This window comes from Hibiscus syriacus, unplaced genomic scaffold, assembly GCF_006381635.1.
Source record: "Hibiscus syriacus cultivar Baekdansim isolate YM2019G1 unplaced genomic scaffold, ASM638163v2 tig00117034_pilon, whole genome shotgun sequence".
NCBI lineage: Eukaryota > Viridiplantae > Streptophyta > Magnoliopsida > Malvales > Malvaceae > Hibiscus > Hibiscus syriacus.
In genome coordinates, this window is record NW_024063533.1 from 8,827,609 (window position 1) to 8,850,659 (window position 23,051).

Below are 23,051 nucleotides of genomic sequence, written 5' to 3' on the forward strand. Positions count from 1 at the left end.
CACAACTTCACCAAAAAGGATTGTCCATGTATGTTCCAATGAGGAACTCCCATTGCTTTCAGAGATGCTAATTTCTTGAATGTGCGCATTGGTCAGCTTGTACACAACTGGTTGGATGCCCTTTCCTTCCTACCTCATTCGATATCACAGCAGAAACTTCGAGACCAACTTGTCGACATGAAATATAATACCATCTATGCAAGGGCGAAGAGAAGCTTGAGGCTGAAGCATCAAGTAAAGAATTGTCGAAGATCTTCTGGATATGGCGGTTTAGGTCCGGCTGGCCACTTAATCTGTGCATTCACAAGAGCCAATTGCAGGCTTCCTCCAAATTGTCCAATTGCATATTCAAAAGGGGATACACCATACCTTGGACAAATGAAAATAATAACGTAAATAGCTAAATTAAAGCTGCTAACTACATAGACTGAAATGGTTCACTGCTGTGGATACCTGAAGAAGATAAAAACAAAAATGAAGGTATGGAAACATCAGTGCAAACCAGACACAATGAAACTCCAATGTGAGTCCATTCATTCAAAGACTTTCAGGAGGTATATGAAAGTCCGAAACCGGAGAGTTTTATCACAAGTATCATAAAAATAATATCAATTTACTAGGCATTGCACTACATAAATTACATGTCATCAAGTTGGCAAATAATGATTAGCATATAAATGCATAAACTTGTGGAGGGCCAAATCTCAATCAATCAGGCTGCATATAATCATCATTCACATTTCATAAAAAATGAATACACACTCCATTTTTTACATTATAGAACTTTTAACATCAAATACTTAAAATGTACTCCTTGGTTTAAGCCAGAAGGAAACGAAAAAAATAATTCAGTTATAAGATTCCCCAAATTCTCTGTGTCATAACCATTTTTAAGGTGGAACAATTGTTTATTGTTTTTTTTAAAACAGTTATGATTTTAATTTGGAAAATTGGCGGATTTGGAATTGATTTGAATTAAATTGAAAAGAGTCGTCATTGACCTTTGGGTTAGGTAAGTCGAATACCTAAAAACGTCTTTTAAAAAATAACTTTAAGAAAAATCATTTTTTAAGACAAAAGTGGTATGCGTTTACCAAAGATTCGATTAAAATGGGTTGGGGAGTCGGATACGCGTGGGGAAGAATTAGCACCCCATAGCGCCCAAAACTGATATTGTATCGCTTACACGTAGTCGTAATGATGGAAATGATAAATCGAATGTAAAGTTAAATTATGATTCGTTTATTAAATTTTGGTTAATTTGCTTCGAATTAATAACTTAAAGAAAATCATTTAGCTCGATAAGAAATCTTGAAATTTATTGTCCTCCGTCGGGAAAGCTATTTCAACTATTTCTCATTCGTAAAGAATATTTCCCCTCTGTTATAAAATGTGAATCAAATACAAAAATAGAGAATCGACATTTGCATGAGATAAAATAAATTGATATTTGAGCGAGATAAGCATTGACTTAAAATAAATTAATTAACAAAATAAAATCAATTTATTTCAAGTTAACATTTTGTTCAAACGTCGTATTGGATTACACTACTTCGATCAAGCAGTGTTTTCCCTGCTTGTCCTACAAATCGTTCCTCTTGAAAATATTCGAGTAAAATATAAAATATTAATGAAAAAATAAGTATTTCTTCATAACATTGATTCTAAAAGAATATAATACGTACATAAATATATAAGAGCCAAAAAAACATTGATTAAGCACATACTTAGAACAATACATGATAACATTAATCTCTAAAAATTTACAGAAACTAATTCCTCATATACAAAAAATTTATACATGAAAAGTGTACAAATAAGTAACAAAACATATATATATATAATATGTACGTATATATGGTAACAATGGAATAAATATATATATAATTTCATAACATAATTACAGGGTTTCAATTTAAAAAAACAAAATAACTAGGACTAAACAAACAATAATCCTTTAAGACCTTAATACCAAATTATTAATAGTGGTCACAACACAAATGAAAATAAACCTAAGGCCTCAAAACATAAATTACCCATTTTGGATATTGATTACTTCTAATGACTAAACTGAATATTATAAAAATCACCAGTCACCAATCTAAATATTAAAATGAATATAATAACATACATACGAGACTAAAATAAAACATTAATAAACAAGGGGCTCAAAATCAAATAGAATAAAATACAATTAATGACCGAAGTAAAACATTACAAAGATATGGGGACCTAAACGGTGATTTACCCTAAGTATGAAAACATGCTGATACCCTCCCCTAGAAACGATGGCGTTTTGCTTTCCATATAAAAGCCTCATCAAAGGGCTTATTTTCTCCCTAAATCCTCCTTTGCTTCTTTGCTAAAACGAGAGAAGAGAGAGAGAGTTCAGAACTCTCTCAACTAAAGAGAGAAAGGCCACGGTGGCCGGAGGCTCCCACGGCAGCGCACGACCCCGGAGAAGGCCAAAAGACTCCAATCGAAACCTCTAACCCCTTAAACTCTGATCTACAAACCCCTTTTCCAAAAACCACATAGAAAATCCTAGATCTAAGATGATACCTTTCAAATCAACGAGGAAAACTAAAGGTTTTTGAACTCCCACGGTTTCGAACGAAGGTAAGATTTTTTTCTCTCAATCTTTTTTTGTATATTTTTTCTTTCTCGTGTGGTTCAAATACTCTCCTTGTTCGAATGCTCCCCGAATTACCCTGTGATTTTTCCTCTCAGTTTTTCTTTTCAAAACCAGAATAATTTTTCTCTGATATTTTCTCTCGATTTCCTTTCTTTGGTTCTGTCCCTCCCCTTTTTTTATTCACCGAATCCTCTCCGCCCTTTTATTCATACAGGTTCCTCCCCTCACTTGTTTGCTGCAAACAAATAGATAAGGTAAGGGTCCCTCACTCTGTTTTTCCACCGAAAACTCCATTTTCTTTATGGTTGATTGGGTATGTTTAGGTGATGGAATAGGTGGGTTAGTGGAGTAGGTTTTTTTCTTCTTGACTTTCAAAAAAAAAGGGAATGGAGGCTAAAATATTTTTTTGCTTGGTTTTTAAAGCCCCCACATATTACAAAAGGTAATATTACAAGTTTGCACTTTGTTCCCTCTTTAATTCCCAGATAAAATTAGGGTATTACAGTTGCCCCTCTTTGTTCGTCCGTTGTGTAAACAATGACGAAGCAAAGATAAATAATGGCCTAATTTTGTTTGGTTACAATGTTTGCTTCGCATCTGTAGATCCATTTCTTGGGCTAAAAATAGAGGACTTAAAAATGGCATTGTTCCTTCATGTTGAGGACGTCGGGTCAATTTGGCGATAATTTGATGCTGAATACGAAAATGCTCATCCATTTTGAAGAGATATGCCACTTTCAGATATATTGTTTACTGAAGACGACTATGTTCCTTCTCATTGAGGAAATCGGGTCAATCTATGTTAGTTGGGTCCTGATGGGCTGCTGGAGCTGAAGCAAAAAGCTGATGGGTTTTCCAAAGTAGTTGTGTATTGGGCCACTATTTCGGCTTCTTGTAATGGCTTCATTTTTTGGCCTACAAAATGTAAATGTTGTATTAATAATAATAATAATATTTTTTTTTTTTTTGAGATTTGTTGTTTGTTGTTGAGGAAGACAACACTTCTCATATATGATGAAGAGGTTTGGTCGTCTAAGGGTGACAAGACTCGTACATAATGAGGAGATCTAGTCAAGTGATGACACTGCTCATCTATTCATGAGTCTTGATCATCTAAGGGTGATAACACGATTCCTACGTGATGAGGACGGCTGGTTATCTAAGTTGACACATCTCCTACATAATGAGGAGATTTGATCATGTGATGACACTGCTCATCTGTTCATGAGTCTTAGCTATCTAAGGGTGATAAATCGGTTCCACTCTGCTGGGGACAGTTGGTTATGTTAGTTGACACAGCTCCTACATAATGGAGATCTGGTCGGGTGATGACACTGCTCATCTGTTCTTGAGTCTTGGCCATCTAAGGGTGATAACACGGTTCCACTCTGCTGGGGATGGCTGGTTATCAAGGGTTGACACTACTCATATGCGATGAGTCTTGGACAGGGGATGGTATTGCTCATATACGATGAGTCTTAACCATATAAAGGTGATAATGGTTTTAAGAGAAACTGAATCACAGATGATGCGTCAAGAGAAGCTGTCTCAAAAGTAACAAAATTTATTTCAAGGGAATGACTCAAAGATGGTTTTGTTTCAAGAGAAACAAACTCAAAGATTTAATTCGTTTCAAGGGAAACGGTCTCAAAGATGTTTGTTTTGTTTCAAGGGAAACATACTCAAATATGGGTATTTCACAAGAAATTGTCTCAAAAGAGACAAAATTCATTTCAAGGAAAACGATTTCAAAGATGATTATTGTTTCATGAGAAACAGTCTCAAAGAAAATAAGATTTGTTTCAAGAGAAACGATCTCAAAGTTTGGTTGTTGTTTCATAAGAAACTGTCTCGAGAGAGATAAAATTTGTTTCAAGAGAAACAAACTCAAAGATTATAAATTTTGTTTCCAATGAACCAAACTGGAAGATTTTTTTAAAAATAAACTGCCTAAAGAGAGACAAAACTTTGTTTCCAAAGAAACAGACTCAAAGATGATTTTTGTTTCAAAAGAAATTGTTTCAAGAGAAACGATCACAAAGATGAGTGTTTCAAGAGAAACTGACTCAGAGATTATAAAAAAAATCAAATGAACAAAACTTAAAGATTTTTTTTCAAAAAACTGTCTCAAGAGAGACATAACTTTGTTTGAAGAGAAACAATTTCAAAGGTGATTAATTTTGTTTCATGTGAAACAAACTCAAAACTTGTATCTCAAAAGAAAAATATCTCAAGTGAGACGAAATTTATTTTGAGAAATTATCTCAAGTGAGACAAAATTTGTTTTTAGAAAAACATCATCAAAGGTAATAGACAGTCTGCTTGCTCCTTCATGTTGAGGAAATATCTTCAGCAAATTTGATTATTGACTTTAGGAAGTCAAATCTATGGATGTCATTGTTCTTTCAAGTTGAAGACATCTGGTCATTTCTGAACTTTTATTTCCTGAAAAATTGGAATGATGCATTTTTGACTGACTATCTTAGACATTATGATGGATGCCAAGATGAAACTTATTGATGTTTTATTGAATTTGTCCTCAAGAGAGGAGAAAATATCTTTGATGCACATGATAATGAATGCAAAGGTACAAATTTCATGTGTCATGTATGTATGTGTATATGTTGATCTGTGAGGGGAATGGTTGCGTGAGCAGTCTTCATTTTATCCCTGACTCAATTTATCTTCATTTCCACTAGGGTGTACTCTTGCAAACCTTGACCTGAGACAATTTATTTTCCTTGCCCCAAAGATTTGGCTTCTCTTGCCCCAGCTTCGATCCTTAACTTCGAAGAGATATTTGTTGAATTCCAAAATACGCTTCCAGAGAACTTATCTTGTTTGAAAATGCTTTTCTTCTTTTGAATTTTCAAAATTTTGAAGAATATCAAAAGGAATTTTGAAAATGGTTCCTCCTCCTAAGTTTCACAATTGAAGCAAATCATAAAACATGAGTTGATTGGATATCAAAGGAATTAACTACTCTTTTAATCTATGATAGCTGCAAATCTTTGACAAATATCAATGTCGAAAAGTTGGTTTCGAGGTTGATTTCCTAAATTCTAAGGTTTGTTTCCTCGATTTGGTCATTGTGAAGATCATAACATGCCCCTCTTTCTTGGTTTGACATTTTAATCGGAGGCGAACAAAATGACACAACTAGCATAATCGATAGCTAAACCTTTCAGAACACTTCTGCTTCAGTTCTCTGAAATCTTACATTTGTTCAAGCTTCGTAGACTCACCTAGTCAAGGTAGTCAAGAAATATCAGTCTAAAAATGAGATTTCTAAGTGCTCGTGTGAAGTTGACTATAACAGGTGTTCCTCAACTCCCTTAGTCAATATTCACCGAAACTCCTTTTTAGTAAATTTGATTTAATTTGTCATTGTTTGGCTAGCTGAATCTTATGCATAAAGATAGAGCGTTTAACCAATTGCTCTAGAGGGACAGCTCAAGATTTATTGTATATATCTTATAATTACCTTTATCAGGCTAGCTGAAGGATTCATGTCGTCACAAAGTCTTTGACTTGACAATTATAGTGGAGCATACACCGAATTGCCTAATACCCGATCAATGTCATGGTTTCGATATAATCCATTCATAAAGTCAGGGCTTTTGAGTTTTCTCTATAATCAATTGATTTATCGGAATAGCTCAGCTTTATTGTATACATATATTATATATATATTGTTTTTGAGGAAACGGATTTCATTTCTTAAGCTCATTGAGGAGAACCTATTATAGTCCATGTGTTTGTTGAAGGTCAGAAAATCTCATCGTTAGAATTCAATTCCCAAGCAACTGGCCTAAACTAGATTCACCTACTTGACCATTCCATCTGAGAATATCATGATCATTATTGAAAGTCATCAACAGAAATAGAAACCAATTCGCTTTGCAATTTCATGTGCTAGATGCCCCATTTTGTTCGCTCCTAACACATACTTGAATGCCAAAATGATAGACTCTTCATGAGAAGAAAAAACTAGCTTGGTCCCTGCAAGGGAAGGGTATGTAGTCTAGTGTATGTTCTAGATTAGGATCAAGAGATCCTTGTTTTGCAGGGTTCAATCTTGTCATTTGTCAAAGATTTACAACCTCAATTATAAAAAAACTTTTAATTAAAATGATATTCAAAGAATTCAAGATTAAAATTTACTCATTGCATGTTTCCTCAGAAGGAAACATTTTATTTAAAATGTTTGAACGTCAAGCGACTTACAAACATTTAAATTTAAGAAGCACAAAAGAAAAACAATTTCAAACAAGATGGCATGCATGAGAACGCAACAAAACTTCTTATGGATGTCCCAGCCAACTCCCGATCAGAATGCCATATTACACATTAAAAGTCAATATCCCTAAATTGATCAGATCTTCAACCTTGAGCTTCAATGCCCCACAGTTCACAGTGGTATGCCCCGAGCTTCCAATATGATTGTTGTATATGGCGTTAATATCATGGCCTTCCGGATATGGGGCCTATCTTGGTTTAGATTGAATTGGAGTCACAAGGTTCTTCTCAACTAGCGTTGGAAGCAATTCCTCATATGTCATTGGAATTTGATTGATGCGATGGCACACCTTATGAGGTCTGGTCCCAAGATTAGCTAAGTAAGATCCCACGATGTTAATCTCAACTCTTTTCTCATTATCAGTATTGCTAGTGCTACTTATTTGTCCTTTCTTGACTGCTCTTTCGATCATTTCTCCACACATGATGATGTCGGAGAAACTCTTGGTGGAAGCTCCTATCATACAGTTGATATATGGAGACTTCAATGTATCAATGAGTAGAGTGATGAACTCTCTTTCAGTCATTGGTAGATGCACTTGAGATGCGACATCCCTCCATCGTTGAGCATATTGTCGGAATCTCTCACCACTCTTCATCTCTATATTCTATAGCGTTGTTCGATCAGGGGCCATATCTGTCATGTGCTTGTATTGGCTGAGAAAAGAACTAGCTAAATCCTTCCAAGAGCGGATTTGATTACGACTCAATTGGTTATACTACCTAGAAGCGGGACCAGTCAAACTATCTTGGAAGTAGTGGATCAACATCTAATCATTGTTGGTGTACCTAGTCATCCTTCGAATAAACATCGTGAGATGGGCATTAGGGCAACTGGTTCTATTGTACTTTTCAAACTCAGGCATCTTGAATTTGGGCGGAAGTACCAAGTCGGGAACTAAGACTAGTTCTCTTGCGTCCATCTCATTATGAGAGCTTTGTCTTCTCATTCCCTTGAATGTCTTTCTGCACCATTGTTTCAAATTCTTTGATATCTCATTATTAGCTCTTCTTATCACCTCATGAGTGGATATGTTATGACCAATAGAATTACCTCGAGGATTTAACATGGTTGCTTGCGTTTTAGTGGCGGAGAAACCTACTTAGTGACTTGGAATCTGATGGGGCGATATGAATAGTTATTGATTAGCATGGGCCATTATACGTTCAGAGGTTCCTATAGTTGAGGAAATCTTCTCTTTCTCTCTTTCTTGGTTGAGCCCAGTAAATTTTGCTACCATTTGGTCAACTAAGTCTTTTTGGTGTTGCAAGATACAATCCATGGTGGCCTTTTGTGCCTACTCCATTTTAATCTCCCACTTTGGTTGCATATTTTGCATACTCTCTTCTACTTCTTTCTTCAGTTGCTCAAATTTTGCATCCATTCTCAGTACTGTGCGAACGAAGTTGTACAGTTAGAAACATTTCCTCAAAGTTCCCCACAAGGTATGATTAATGCATGTAAAATGCTTAAATGAATGTCATGCAAAATGCAATGATGTAAATGCAGATGCAAAAATGTTGACCCCAACGATGAATATCGTAGAACAATTTTCACCAGGGATAAAAGCTTTCACATTACAAGACATTCCACTTTACAGACATGCCTTTGCTTAGATGGTTGATTCTAAAGTGAATCACTGCTTCATCTTGGATCTTCTTCCTTGAAAATAATGGCCCTCAATGCTCTATAACCTAACTCGGTTAATGCCCCTGTGATGGTAAATTAGGTACGTCTCTCCTTGATAACTAGCGATAAAATGATCGTAGATGAGAATCTACTGTCGGATTACTCTTTGTCTCAATGAATAATCGTTTGAGTCTCAAATGTTGCGCGATCTTCGAGTTCACTATTTCGTCTCGTATCTTCGCTTTTGGAATTAATGCCCCTCAATGCTCTGTAACCTAACTCGGTTAATGCCCCTGCGATGGTGAATTCAGTGTGTCGCTCCTTGATAACTAGCAGTGGAATAATAGTAGATAAGAATCTATTGTTGGAAAACTCCTCGGATCATTGGGTCATCATTTAAGTCTCGAATGTTTTATGATCTTCGAGCAAGTCTCATTCGTGTACTCTAAACTTCTTTTAGCTTTCGGTGTATGTTTGTGTATGCGACCACTTGATTGAAAATTTTTATCTCTTCTTGTGAAATTTTTTCTTAAATATCCCCTTGCGGAACAACACTTCTTGCATTATGTTATGACAATGCAATGCAAAGAAAGATGAAAAATGCTACAGTCAAAAGAAATAAGTTAGTGTACATAATCAAAAGGAAAGAAATGAGTTAATGTACACAAACAAAAGGAAAGAAATTAGTTAATACAGGTGAGACAATCAATACAGATAAAAATATTATTCAAAGATGAATATAACATCTACCCTTTCATGATATCTACCCAAGCATGCTTTTATTAGATAGTAATCATACCCATACATGATATCTACCCACAATGATAATTTTCAAGAAATTGATCCTAACAGTATGGTATCTAGTTCGCATGTTTATATTCTACGAATTCAAAGCAAAAAGGAAAGGTTCAGAAATGTTCCTCCTTTATGTACACTTAATTTGGGTACCTACTGGCGAACAGAGGTTTGGTATAGCTATACCTAGGGTGGCCGATCTACGGTTCACTACATGCATTGTTTCGGCTCTAACAAGAAAATAGAACTCGAATTGTCCCTGATGTTGGTTCCCCTTGGGCTGACAAACCCTCGATCCTCACCCATTACAGGCTTCGAACAGAACGAGTTCAATTCGAGGGGATTCACTGCCTTATACCCATACGAGGAATAAATCCCTATGAAGGTATAAAGTATGTATCCCATGGGTTATTTTCTAAAACTCATACGAAGAATAAATTCTTACGAGAGTAAAGCATTCACCCGACTTACTTTGGATCAAAGCTCGTGTCTAGGGCTTATGTTATGCAAATGCACGTGATGTGTGAGGAGGAACGTACCTACCTTTCACTCAAAAAACGGATACAAAAAAACTCGACAAACTTGGACAGATCTAAAAGCAAAGATTCAAATGTTAGTGTGACAATTAAAAATGAAGCAATTTAAAACTTTAATAAAAAGATCATAAGTTAACTAAAGACTCAAACTCATAATTTCCACCAAACGACAATGTGTAAATGACTGACAACCTGACTCTCTAAAAAAAGTCTCTAGTGGAGTCGTCAAGCTATCATAACCATTTTTAAGGTGGAACAATTGTTTATTGTTTTTTTTAAAAACAATTATGATTTTAATTTGGAAAATTGGCGGATTTGGAATTGATTTGAATTAAATTGAAAAGAATCATCATCGACCTTTGGGTTAGGTAGGTCGAATACCTAAAACCGTCTTTTAAAAAATAATTTTAAGAAAAATCATTTTTAAGACAAAATTGGTCTGCGTTTACCAAAGATTCGATTAAAACGGGTTCGGGAGTCGGTTCCGCGTGGGGAAGAATTAGCACCCCACAGCGCTCAAAACTGATATTGTATCGCTTACACGTAGTCGTAATGATAGAAATGATAAATCGAATGTAAAGTTAAATTATGATCCATTATTAAAGTTTGGTTAATTTGCTTCAAATTGATAACTTAAATAAAATCATTTAGCTCAATAAGAAATCTTGAAATTTACTGTCCTCCATCGGGAAAACTATTTCAACTATTTCTCATTCGTAAAGAATATTTCCCCTCTGTTATAAAATGTGAATCGAATAAAAAAAATAGAAAATCGACATTTGCGCGAGATAAAATAAATTGATATTTGAGCGAGATAAGCATTGACTTAAAATAAATTAATTAACAAAATAAAATCAATTTATTTCAAGTTAACATTTTGTTCGAACGTCGTATTAGATTACACTAACTTCAATCAAGCAGTGTTTTCCCTGCTTGTTCTACAAATCGTTGGTCTTGAAAATATTCGAGTAAAATATAAAATATTAATGAAAAAATAAGTATTTCTTCATGACATTGATTCTAAAAGAATATAATACATACATAATATATAAGAGCCAAAAAACATTGATTAAACATATACTTAGAACAATACATGGTAACATTAATCTCTAAAAATTTATAGAAACTAATTCCTCAAATACGAAAAATTTATACATGAAAAGTGTACAAATAAGTAACAAAACATATATATAAATATAATATGTATGTATATATGGTAACAATGGAAGCAAAATATATATAATTTCATAACATAATTACAGGGTTTCAATTTAAAAAAAACAAAATAACTAGGACTAAACAAACAATAATCCTTTAAGATCTTAATACCAAATTATTAATAGTGGTCACAACACAAATGAAAATAAACCTAAGGCCTCAAAACATAAATTACCCATTTTGGATATTGATTACTTCTAATGACTAAACTGAATATTATAAAAATCACCAGTCACCAATCTAAATATTAAAATGAATATAATAACATACATACGAGACTAAAATAAAACATTAATAAACAAGGGGCTCAAAATCGAATTGAATAAAATACAATTAATGACCAAAGTAAAACATTACAAAGATATGGGGACCTAATCGGTGATATACCCTAAGTATGAAAACACGCTAATACCGTCCCCTAGAAACGTTGTCGTTTTGCTGGCATTTAAAAGCCTCATCAAAGGGCTTATTTTCTCCCCAAATCCTCATTTGCTTCTTTGCTAAAACGAGAGAAGAGAGAGAGAGTTCAGAACTCTCTCAACTGAAGAGAGAAAAGCCACTGTGGCCGGAGGCTCCCACGGCGGTGCACGACCCCGGAGGAGGCCAAAACACTCCAATCGAAACCTTTAACCCCCTAAACTCTGATCTACAAACACCTTTTCCAAAAATCACACAGAAAATCCTAGATCTAAGATGATACCTTTCGAATAAACGAGGAAAACCGGCGGCTTCGAACTCCCACGGTTTCGAACAGAGGTAAGATGTTTTTTCTCTCAATCTTTTTTTGTATATTTTTTCTTTCTCATGTGGTTCGAATACTCTTCTTGTTCGAATGCTCCCCAAATCACCCCTGTGATTTTTCCTCTCGGTTTTTCTTTTCAAAACCAGAATAATTTTTCTCTGATATTTTCTCTCAGTTTCTTTTCTTTGGTTCTGTCCCCCCTTTTATTCAGCGAATCCTCTCTGCCTTTTTTATTCTTGTAGGTTCCTCCCCTCACTTGTTTGTTAGCAACAAATAGATAAGGTAAGGGTCCCTCACTCTGCTTTTCCACCGAAAATTCCATTTTCTTTATGGTTGATTGGGGTATGTTTAGGTGATGGATTATGTGGGTTAGTGGAGTCGATTTTTTTCTTTTTGACTTTCAAAAAATGGGGGAATGGGGGCTGAAATCTATTTTTGATTGGCTTTTAAAGCCCTCACATATTACAAAACAAAAGGTAATATTACAAGTTTGCACTTTATTCCCTCTTTAATTCTCGGATAAAATTAAGGTATTACACTTTGTTTACCATATTATTTGACAAAGAACGACAACAACAACAACAACAAAACCATATTCTCATATATAATGGGGTAATTGGAGGTAGGGTAGTAGGCTGCCCCCACCGTCAGGTTGAGAGCAGTTTCCGTGGAAGACTTCCGGCAATCATAAAATTAAAAATAAAGATAAAATGCAATGCATGTATAAATAAATAAATACATAGTTGATCAGTCTTCATATGCAGTCTATCATATGCGCGTCTGTAATGGGAAGTAATCCCTGCAAATAGATCCCTTCGTAAAAATCTCTGCATAGAAACAGAAACGTAAGACCCGACTAAATTTAAAAAGAGGAAACATGAAGAGAAGAATATACAGAAGTCAACGATATCAAGCTACAAGAATGAATAAAGTCAAATGGGTTAAAACCTAAACTAAGGCAACACTACTCCGTTACCCTACTTCTAAGCCTTTATAAACTCCAATGACATAAACTTATAAAAAGTAGAAGTCATGTAAATTACTATATATGCATTAAAAGAAGACAGAGATGATACACCCTATAGATGTGACTCGCACTACTCGACTACCCTGATCTTAAGTCTCCATACTTTCCTATCAGAGGTCATGTCATCGGCAAGGGCTAAATCCTTTAAATCAGATCTCAAACAGTCTTAATTCTTACATTATTGCATATAAAGTGCAACCCAACGACCAAATATCAGTTCTTTCATCAATATCTGCATCACTGGGGGAAATCCCACAATTCAGGGGCTAGGAAAGGTGCTGAACAGTGCTCTGATGCCCATTCGTACAAATGGATTTATTATCAAGAGAAAACATTTTTAACATATTTTAATTTGATGAAAAGGTAAATGTATCATATGAATAAGCCAATAATGTATTTATATTTTATACATCATTTTTATGTGTTTAAATAGTACCCGTCTTTGTTGATAGAAGTAGAACATCAAGTGTACAGATTTAAAGAAGAAGGGCATGGGTTTATTTTCCAGAAAGAAAAAAAAGAATTTATAAGCAAATAAAAATAAGAAGACTTTTAAGCAATGAAGAAACATAAAGAAAAATGAGCACTTGAAGCTGTAGTGCCTCAGAACGAGAGCGAATTTGCTTCGTTGCAGGAGGAGCACTCCCAAAATCCATCAATACAGCAAGAGGCCGTTTCCCTTTTCTATGGGATAAAAGAATATTACCAGGCTTGACATCATTATGTGCATAAGGAGGCTCAAAATTGTGCATATGTCCTGCACACAGCTGCTGAAACAATTTGGTCCAGTCAAATGCTTCTAGCCATTCCTTACAAGTTGTGACATCAATGAATCCGAAAATAGAAAACACTATTAAGAGAAATTATAATACACAAAAAAGAGCAAACAATGGAAAACAGAAGCCAGAAGTTAAAGTATAAATAAATGCATTAAATCCACTGCTAGCCATAAAACTGAGAATGCTATTTCAGGCCCTTAAAAGTGTATTACGAAAGGAATTGCATCAAATAGTTCAAAAAACATAAGATTGATTTACTCACCTGCCGATATATTTGAAGAACATCTGAGGCAGATAAAAAATTCCTTTCTAGCAGTCGTAGCTGTGGAATTGTACAGCAGTGTTCCATCCAATTGAACAGGAAATAGTAAATATGCTTCATGATTCCATGATCCTTCTTGTGTAGGCTAGCCAAATTTAATCAAAATATTTTCGACAAATGCAATTACATGAAAAGTAATTTGAAAGAAAAGCCATGAAGAAAACACGCAAGAATCTTGAAAAGTAGTTTCCATTGCAAGTTTTACACCGATTTTATGGGTAAATTAGTCAACAAATTTCAGAAACATTTAAGATGCATGTAACAGCTTTCGAGATTGATTAAAATAAGAGATCTGCATAATTACCTTAACAGAAATGATAGCATGATCAAGAAGCGGAAGCGGATTAGGGTGACTAAACAGGGTTGAAACACGAATCTCCTCCCGAACCAAATCCATCTGCTCATTATCTGAATGAGAACTTTCTTCATCGCATACGTTCCATCATCTGCAAATGCAACCCAACTTATGTTTGCTCCAAAACCATTTTAACATTATATTTAGCCTACGAATACATAATTCTAAAATAAAGTAAAACCCCGCAAACAGCAACAGAGGTCACCATCCTTTATATGTTCTCAAACAAAGAAACGAAACCAGATCCATTTAAGATGTGAATTCAGAAAATAAAGAATAAAATGCATAAATGTGAAATCCGACAGGCAAGACGTCAAACTATCATACATCAGAGACAAGATAATTCCATATTAAGCAAAAACTTCTAAGCCAGATGCCTTTGTTCCTATAACGGAGCTGAGATCAAAGCTTCAACTGATCCATGATTTTAGTTCTATAACTCCAGTGGGAATGTGATAATCGTAGGAAATTCCATTTTTTTAACCGACATGAATTATAATCCAATTTTATGAGATTATTAGATTAATTTTGAGGCATAGAAAAAAAAGGAAGATAACTTCAGATCCATAGACTAATCTAATGAATAAGCCAAGACAAAATAACCCCAAAATTTTACTATACAAGTTCATGAATACCACATATGGATTTAATCCTCAAGTGACAACAGACTTGAATTTCCTATAAAACAGCCATATAGTATCCCCAAACTTCAATCAAAGAAACCAGAACGTAAATACACCATAAATCCAGTCACGTCAAGATAATAAAAATTAAAAAAGACAACATATAGCTGAACAGAATATTCAAGCTAACTATAAGAACTGAAAGCAATCACCAATTACCATTTAAAGAAATACCCAGATCAGAAACAAATTCAATAGAAATATACAAATTATAAAATCCTTAAAAAAGAGGTGTTTATGAAGGAGAACGAACCCGAGGGATGTGAAGGCTCCTTAACTTTTTTGGCTAAGCCACTAGCCAAAGCTGAAGAGGAATCGGACACGACTTCCTTCACCAGGTAAACATAGGCGAACCCACCTTCACCGAGTTGCCTTACGATCCTGAACCTGCTGTCGTTGATCCAGACGTCCCCTCCTCCATGAACAGCCATGCATTCAAACCTGAAATTTAACACCCCATTGTTGTTCCGTTTTGCCTTAAACTCGTGGAAAAAATATTTAGATCCTCAAGTTCTCATCCTTTTTTTTTCCTGTTCGGGGGGTTTGTTAGAATTAGGAAATGTTCGGTTAACCGTTAACCCCTTTCCTCTCTCTTAAGTAAGTTTCTTCCCAATGAAGAAATGAACCTCACTCCCCATCCCAAAACTTTTAAAAGCTCTCATAATTTTTTGTTTTAACAAGATTAGATCTTTTTTTATTAGCTATTATCCATAACTGTGCTTTCATTATTATCGGTTTCCCTTTATTCTTTGAATGAATATTGAAGGAATTGTTTTTGTTGTAGAATCAGCTAAGTGAAGAAGCATAAACATTAAAAGGAAGATGGCTAGAGAAATTTGTGATGATAAATCAAAGAATAATATTATCGTCAGCTGGATTTTGTTACTCGGATGTTTCATCTGGTAACTCAACCATGAGCTTTGAATCCAACCCTGAGCTCTTCAAATTGACAACAGGCATGGAGATGGTAGGTTTCTTCAACAAAAACGAAAGTTGCAGGTCCATCTTCCAAGGCAGTAAATGAGTCGACGACTGAGTTCTGTTAACACGATGAGTTCCACAAACTCGAGTTCACAACAGCGTTATCTGAAAATCGGTATTGAGAATCTCTAGGAAGCACGGGATGCCATCGGTGTGCTGTTTCAAGTACCCGATACGTCCCCGGCACGGGAACGATACGGGGACGGTTGGGGTACGTACCGGGGACGTGTCACGGGAACGTTTCACTGAGAGCTGAGGATGTTTCGGGTACGGCTGGAGACTTTCACATGCGTCCGTTCTCTTTTTTTCATTTTACATTTAAAAATAATTCCAATCGCATAACCTAATTTCACAGCTATTTAATTCCCTCTTTCTTCTCTCGATTCTTATCGTCTCTCAACTCTCAACACTAAATTTGTGCTGCTGAAGTGAAACTTCCAGGTTTTAAAGTTTCAGTTGGCTAGTTAAGTTCTCCGATTTCTTTTCTCTCTTTGTGCTTCTCTCATCTTGTTTCTATCTGAAATTGATGATAAAAAACATGCTCAAGTGTTTCACGAATAGAATTCTGCTCGCTTTTAATGAATCAAACCATAAAACTTTCTCGAACACAATCCTTTCATCGAGCAGGACTGTAAACTTTTAAAGGAAGCTACAACTATTTCCCTGTGTCTCCATACGTGTTAGTTTCTCATTTCTTTTATGTTATTTTCATGTGCTTTTCTTTCCTTGATAATTGTTGATTTGAGTTTTCTTATTTTTCTGTTGTATTTGGATGATTATTTTATTCTGGGTTATTTTTTCTTTTTGGGTTTTTTCATCTAAGGTTCACTATTTTGCAATTTATTTGATTAGTTCTATTGTGTCAGATATGTCTTTCTCGATGTCTTATATTCATTAAACTATACGTTCCAGATGTTTTGTATTTGATTTCTACTGAATGCAAAATTTCATATTTTTTTGTCATCCGATTTATAATTCTTTTAAATGTGATTTCATTTTTCTTGCGACCTGGTTGTTCTGGTCAATACTCTTTCATGTTCTGTTTTCACTTCTTTACCTTTGTTGGTCTCATGCATATACGTATGTTGTATGTACATAGTGGTGGTTTGAATTATATGATTGTATAATAGCCAAAGGATATGGCAGACTTATGTAGGAGATTTAGACTGCACTTTGCCGCTCTTAATGGAATCCTGCACTTATGTCTGATTTTATGGCTTGATGATTTGATTTCAACTTGTGTTCTTTCGTTGCGTATGAGCACTGGATAATTCATTGATACGAAATTGCTTACCAGATCTTAGTTTCCTCTTATTTTTCAGTGATTCTATATAACTAGATTTTTTAATATAGCTCCAACCTTATCTGTTTCTTTTAAGAGTTAGGTTTTCAAACTTTAATTCATTGTTTATTTATAATTTTAAAATTATTTTATATGTCGTACCCTTGCCGTCCCCGTACCCTGTAATTTTAAAAATTGTCGTTTCTCGTCCCTGTATCCGTCCCCGTATCCGTATCCATATCCATATCCATATCCATATCCATATCCATATCCATATCCATATCCATATCCATATCCATATCCATATCCATATCCATATCAGGGCAACATAGGAGAATCTAATAGTTGGAACCGAGTCAGCTCCTTGGCAAAAAAACAGGTAGCTTGTTGACGATTCCTAACTAAGAAAAAAACACGTAGATTAAAAGCTTTGAGACCCTAGAACTTCAAATATTTAAGGATGTGGAAACAAAGAAATAAAAACAGAGAGTACCTTTTCGCGATCAAGGGATTTAAAACGAGGGCGAGGGGGCGGAGGCGGACCTCTCGCCGGTGGTCGGAATGGTCTCCCGCCCAGACGCTTTTGTGCTTCTGCTGCTCCCGCCATCACGCTTACAAGGTAATATCGCTCTCTTTCAGCTGAATAAAATACATAACCATATAAATATAAATATACAAAGCATATACATATATGATATATATATATAAACTATTATTTAACATTTACATGAAAACTATATAAAATATATATTTTCTAAATGCATACAATAGACATATACAATAATAGTAAAATACATAATATACTATATACAAAATATATAAGATAATAAAGATATATAGTCTATAGTAATACATAATATAATAATAAATACTAATACATACATAGTAATAATTAATATTAACAACACATGAGAGGTATCAAAATGAATGAACAAGAAACTATGAGCTCAAATAAAATTATAACAGGGACCAAAATGGAATAATATGAAATTAATACACCAAACTTTAAATAAACTAGAGAGCAAAATGAATTGAATCACAAAACACATGTTTAAAATTTAGTAGAAATTAATAAACATGCAATTCACAGACTAAATTGAACAAAATGAAATTGTAAAGCTGAAATACAAATAAACAGAAATCGATAAATAAAACTAACAACCAAGACTAAGATGAACTACGAAGTAAATTAATCTGCTGAATCCCAGCAATCCGGCCCTTCTAAGTCGCACATTGCAAATTGCGTATTTCCGCAAAAGCAAGTAGTAATGTAAACATGCCTAGTCGAGTTCGAGGATTATTAAATTCGATTCGATTTGAAATTTTTAAAATTAAATTTGGCTTGAAAATCAGAAGCTTAAAATTGACAATCTCGACTCGAACTTGAAAAAGCTCAAACTCAAAATATTCTCAAATTTAGCTCGATTAACGCCCAAACTCGAGCTCGAAGTTGAACCTTAAGTAGATGAAAATCTTATATTGTATTTAAATATATATAAATGATTTAATTTAAAATTTTAATATATTATTTTTTTTCAATTTGCTCACGAACTTTTCGAGTCGAATATCAAGTATCTCGTTTTGGCTCGTTAAAAATTCGAGTCGGGTTCAAGCTCGAATCAAGTTCATTCGATTTGAGTGTTGATTGAACTTTGACCGAGTCAATCTCAAGTAACACGTGTTCTGTATTCTCTTATTTACCATCCTAAAAGCAAACATACAATCCTAACATTCCAGCAATTCAGCCTTGTTTCTGAGTGGTGTTTAGCTTGGTATTATATCAATTCGCGGCCAACCGATTGAGATTTAAGGATTTGGGTATTAGAATTTAGGGATTTAGAAGTTTTAGGAATTTAACAAAAGTATAAAAATAAGCAAATTTTAATGGTAAAAGATTTGTTTTTATTACTTAGGTGTTGGGATTGAAAATCTTGTATACCAAAGGTATGAACATTCGTTGTTAATTGATATAGAATATTTGAACATATATTATTTTGTATTCACTCCATATTTATCAATAAAAATAAGCCATTTTTTTAGAATTTAGATAAATTTTAGGGATTTTTAGAAAAATAATTATTTTTTATTTTTTATATTTTTTAAAGATATAAACATATCACATATTAAATAACAATTTCTTTTTAACGACTATTACTACGTAGATGCTTAAAAGATTAACTACGTAGATGCTTAAAAGATTAACTAAGAAAACATTAGACACATACTTTAAAAAAAGAATTCTTTAAACACCAAATAATATAATTTGGACATTTATGTATTTTATTGAGCCTATTCTCGAAGATTAAAGTATTTTTAAGATCCAGGTGCAGACAACAATTTCCGCCTTCGCCAATTCCATTAGCGACTCGGATGTTGCAAACCCCCAAGTTATGTTTGATCCATAAGTTTTCAATGAACAAACTTGTCCAAAGATTGGATTGATAAACTCGATCCAATTTCTAGCATATATTTTATAAATTCTACGAGTCGCAAACTATAAACAATTTTATAACAATTTTATACATAGTCTTAATATACAAACATAAACGAATTTAGACAAAATTTGAAATGCATATTTTTGAGCAGGATCAGGCTGTGATGTTGGTAGCATATATAAACCAAGCCTCTAACAGGGACGACCAAAGAACACCAATACTTTGATGGCATACCCGATTTCGAATATCAATCTAGATGCTACTTAATTCACAATAAATAATATTTGAAATAAGGCGGAAACTTTACGATTCTTGTTTGCAGATTAAATGTATGTGTAAGAAAAGGAGTTCAATCTAGTTTCAAAACTTCATAAGAGACATAACAGTTTTGGATTTTCATTTGAGAAAAGTACATGCAAGAAACAGGAAAACATACGCTACTAATGAAGTCAACAATTCCAGTGTCCATGTTGGGTGAATTAGAACTGTTGGAATCATTGGAACAAAGATTGAACCACATATCCACCCAGTTGCAAGAGCGCCGAGTCTGCCATGCAACAATCCAGTGAAAAATGATCGGACTAAGAAAGGAAAATGTAACACATGATAAAGAGAACTGGAAGAAAAAAAAAAGTTGCAAAATTGATTGCCTACCCGATAACAAATGCCCGACCCAAGCTCTTTGTTTTTTCATTAAGGAAATATATGCAGGCTGCTAAAGATACAGCTACCTGCATATACCAATAACAATAAAAGAAGAATTAAGAATATTTGTAGAGTATAACGACTGAAGAAAAGGAAGCTTCAAAAGATGCAAACATGAAAATTTACACAAGTTTGAACGTGACCTATTTAATCATTTTTTTTATACAATGCCTAGACTACCCAGGCATCTCCCTGCCATTAAATTGATGCCGATCAAGCTAAACTCAATCCACCTCTTTAATCCTTTTTTATTTATTCTAGTTACTACCATTACTATTATTCTTTCATTTTTCCTTTTTTGGGAGGTAGCTTCAACAACTAGTCAACAAAACCATGATACCGAAGATTTTTCAAGCTTCAAAAGAACAGAGAGAACAGATTCATATTGAAGTATGAACTAGTTTCCGTCAAGGTAAGTATCAGGGATTAACTTGAAGCCTTTGTTAACCAAACTCAGGTAAGTGCAAGTTACTATTAACTCTTACTGAGGAAATGCTTAATTTTTTTGCTTTTAAGGTTTTTCCATATATTTGGATAATCATATGTCTACTGTCATTTTCTATCAAAAAAAAAATATGTCTACAGTCATGTCCAGATATATGTCCGATATGAGTATCAGACAAGGGTACTTTGGAGAAAATGAAGAACTGCAGCAACATAGCTTGAAACAGATTTAAAAGATTTAAACAAGTATATGACACTTGCATCACAGTAAAGCAGCTGACCTTGCCATATCACAGTGTGAGAGACTGGGAGTGAAAACTTATATTTTCCAATCAACACATTAAAATGTGTGAAATTAATATTTTACCTAGATAATGCTGGTTTTATGCGAGGTTTTGATTTGGTAATCATTAAGGTGAAGGCAATGAAAAAAAAATGTAACGAACCTGAAAGGCAGGTCCACCCTCAGAAGAATTCATTATACTCCAGCCACCCATGAAGGCAAATAGGAACAATCTTCGAAAAATAACTTCTACTGGAGGAAGTTCGACAAAATTGAGCAAGTTTTTAATCCAAGGCGGAGATTCCTCTACTTTCTTCTTTAGTCGACTTTTCAAGTTGATCTTGGTTTTCTTTCTATGCTGAAAGCTGGCCATAAGTAGTTTCTCAAAAGCAGCTTCAATTGATTCTTCACTTCTCTCATGTCCAGCATATTGTTGTAAGAGAAAATTGCGTGCTGACCAAATTTCCTCCTCTGAAGCATAGGGACTAATACCAAGCCGTTTATAGGGATCCCAAACTCTAACTCGAGGAAAACTCGGAGCATTCCCTAAAGAGAAAGGGAAAAAACACATTTGAAATTCATTCATAAATAATATGAAGTCGCTGCATCAATTTACCATATCTTGTAATAGTCAAGGATGGTCCACATCGGGAAACAATGAAACATTTACAATATCATAAATAAAGCCCAACAGAGGGAGCTGGAATGAAAGAAAAACAGAGAGATAAGTAATGACCATAGGAGCAATGCAGTCAACTATGGAATGATTGTGGTGCAAAGTTATTAGCAAAGGTAAGGGATCAAAGATCAAAATGCAGCTCCGTCATTTGGTTAATAGACTTTTCCAGATTTTCGTCATAAATAAAAGTCTGAGTGCGCACAACAAAAATCATCAACCTATGCATTGACAGGAAATAAATTATTTTGTTCCAAACAATTGTCCTTCCTTCTTATAGATCACTCAACCCATCAGCCACATCTCTAGCCAAAGATTATAACTTGAAATTGTAAAAGTTGATAAACTGGCCAGCCTATTTCTACAGGAAAAAGATGATGTCAAACTATTCTACTCGTAAAGGTGTGTGTCACATACGGTTAGGGAAGGGCGCATGATTTTATGCTAGGTGGCGAACTTATAATATTTTAGGGGGACGAAAACAGATTATCAACAGAAATACAAAAGAATTTGTTTCCTTGGAGGATAATATTCCCCTACCAATGCCCAACAAATGGTGTTGGACGCATGTACTTAAAAGCTAAATGAAGGGTGGGAGCAACATATCTCTCAAATTTTTACAAGAACAATCAGATACTATCTATCTATATAAGATTCAAACATAATCTTACAACAATCTTGCTGATATACGATTTAAGTCCAAAAGGGCATTTTCAATGCTGGGTATATTTACACTAAATCAGAAAAGAAAAAAAATGAGCTAAAGTGATACGAAAGAATGTTGGCAGAAATTAAGTACTAACAAATTGAGAATTCCAAAATAATTCAGAAAAAATGGGACACGAGAAGCATCAGTAAGCAAAAATTACCTCCGGAAGGCATATCCACGGCACATCTAGGGCTTTTATGTCTTCTAAAAACGGGAAAATAATATATCCCATTCTTCGTATTCTGATTTTGACGACTGTACAACAAATAATTAAAAAAAATCGTAACCTAATTTTAAATAAATTCTTAGCTTTCAAAAACAAAGAAAGAATTAAACTCTTACAGTTTGTGGCCAACGAAAAGAATGGAAAGGGAAGGATTGGAGAGCGACGTAGACGACATTGAAATTGCTTAATTTGATGAAATTGTGGTGAAGCTAAGTTGAGAGGCTCTCCAGCATCAGAAATGCCTTTGTTTGGGGATAGCTGCTAGAGGGGGCAGAAGAGGAACTAGGTT

At 34.4% G+C, this 23,051-nt stretch overlaps 1 protein-coding gene and 1 pseudogene across 1 annotated transcript; both read right to left on the reverse strand.

The window, feature by feature from the left end:
• Positions 1-13,406: 13,406 nt before the first annotated feature.
• On the reverse strand, positions 13,407-15,481 carry LOC120196542 (annotated as a pseudogene).
• A 4,523-nt stretch (positions 15,482-20,004) lies between these two features.
• On the reverse strand, positions 20,005-23,051 carry LOC120196416 (protein CHAPERONE-LIKE PROTEIN OF POR1, chloroplastic-like). Its single transcript, XM_039198227.1, has 5 exons — positions 22,879-23,051; positions 22,697-22,791; positions 21,315-21,697; positions 20,374-20,450; positions 20,005-20,266 (listed from the first exon to the last, which is right to left on the reverse strand). The coding sequence occupies exons 1-5, from the start codon at positions 22,935-22,937 to the stop codon at positions 20,116-20,118; spliced, it is 765 nt and encodes a 254-aa protein (XP_039054158.1). The 5' UTR covers positions 22,938-23,051; the 3' UTR covers positions 20,005-20,115.

Bases quoted from the DNA above. Each gene is read 5' to 3' on its own strand.
- LOC120196416 (XM_039198227.1), bottom strand. From the start codon at position 22,937: ATGTCGTCTACGTCGCTCTCCAATCCTTCCCTTTCCATTCTTTTCGTT. The intron at 21,698-22,696 runs GTAATTTTTGCT...CTTTCTCTTTAG, and splicing joins CGTGGATATGCCTTCCGGAG to GGAATGCTCCGAGTTTTCCT. The intron at 20,451-21,314 runs GTTCGTTACATT...TGGTATATGCAG, and splicing joins AGGGTGGACCTGCCTTTCAG to GTAGCTGTATCTTTAGCAGC.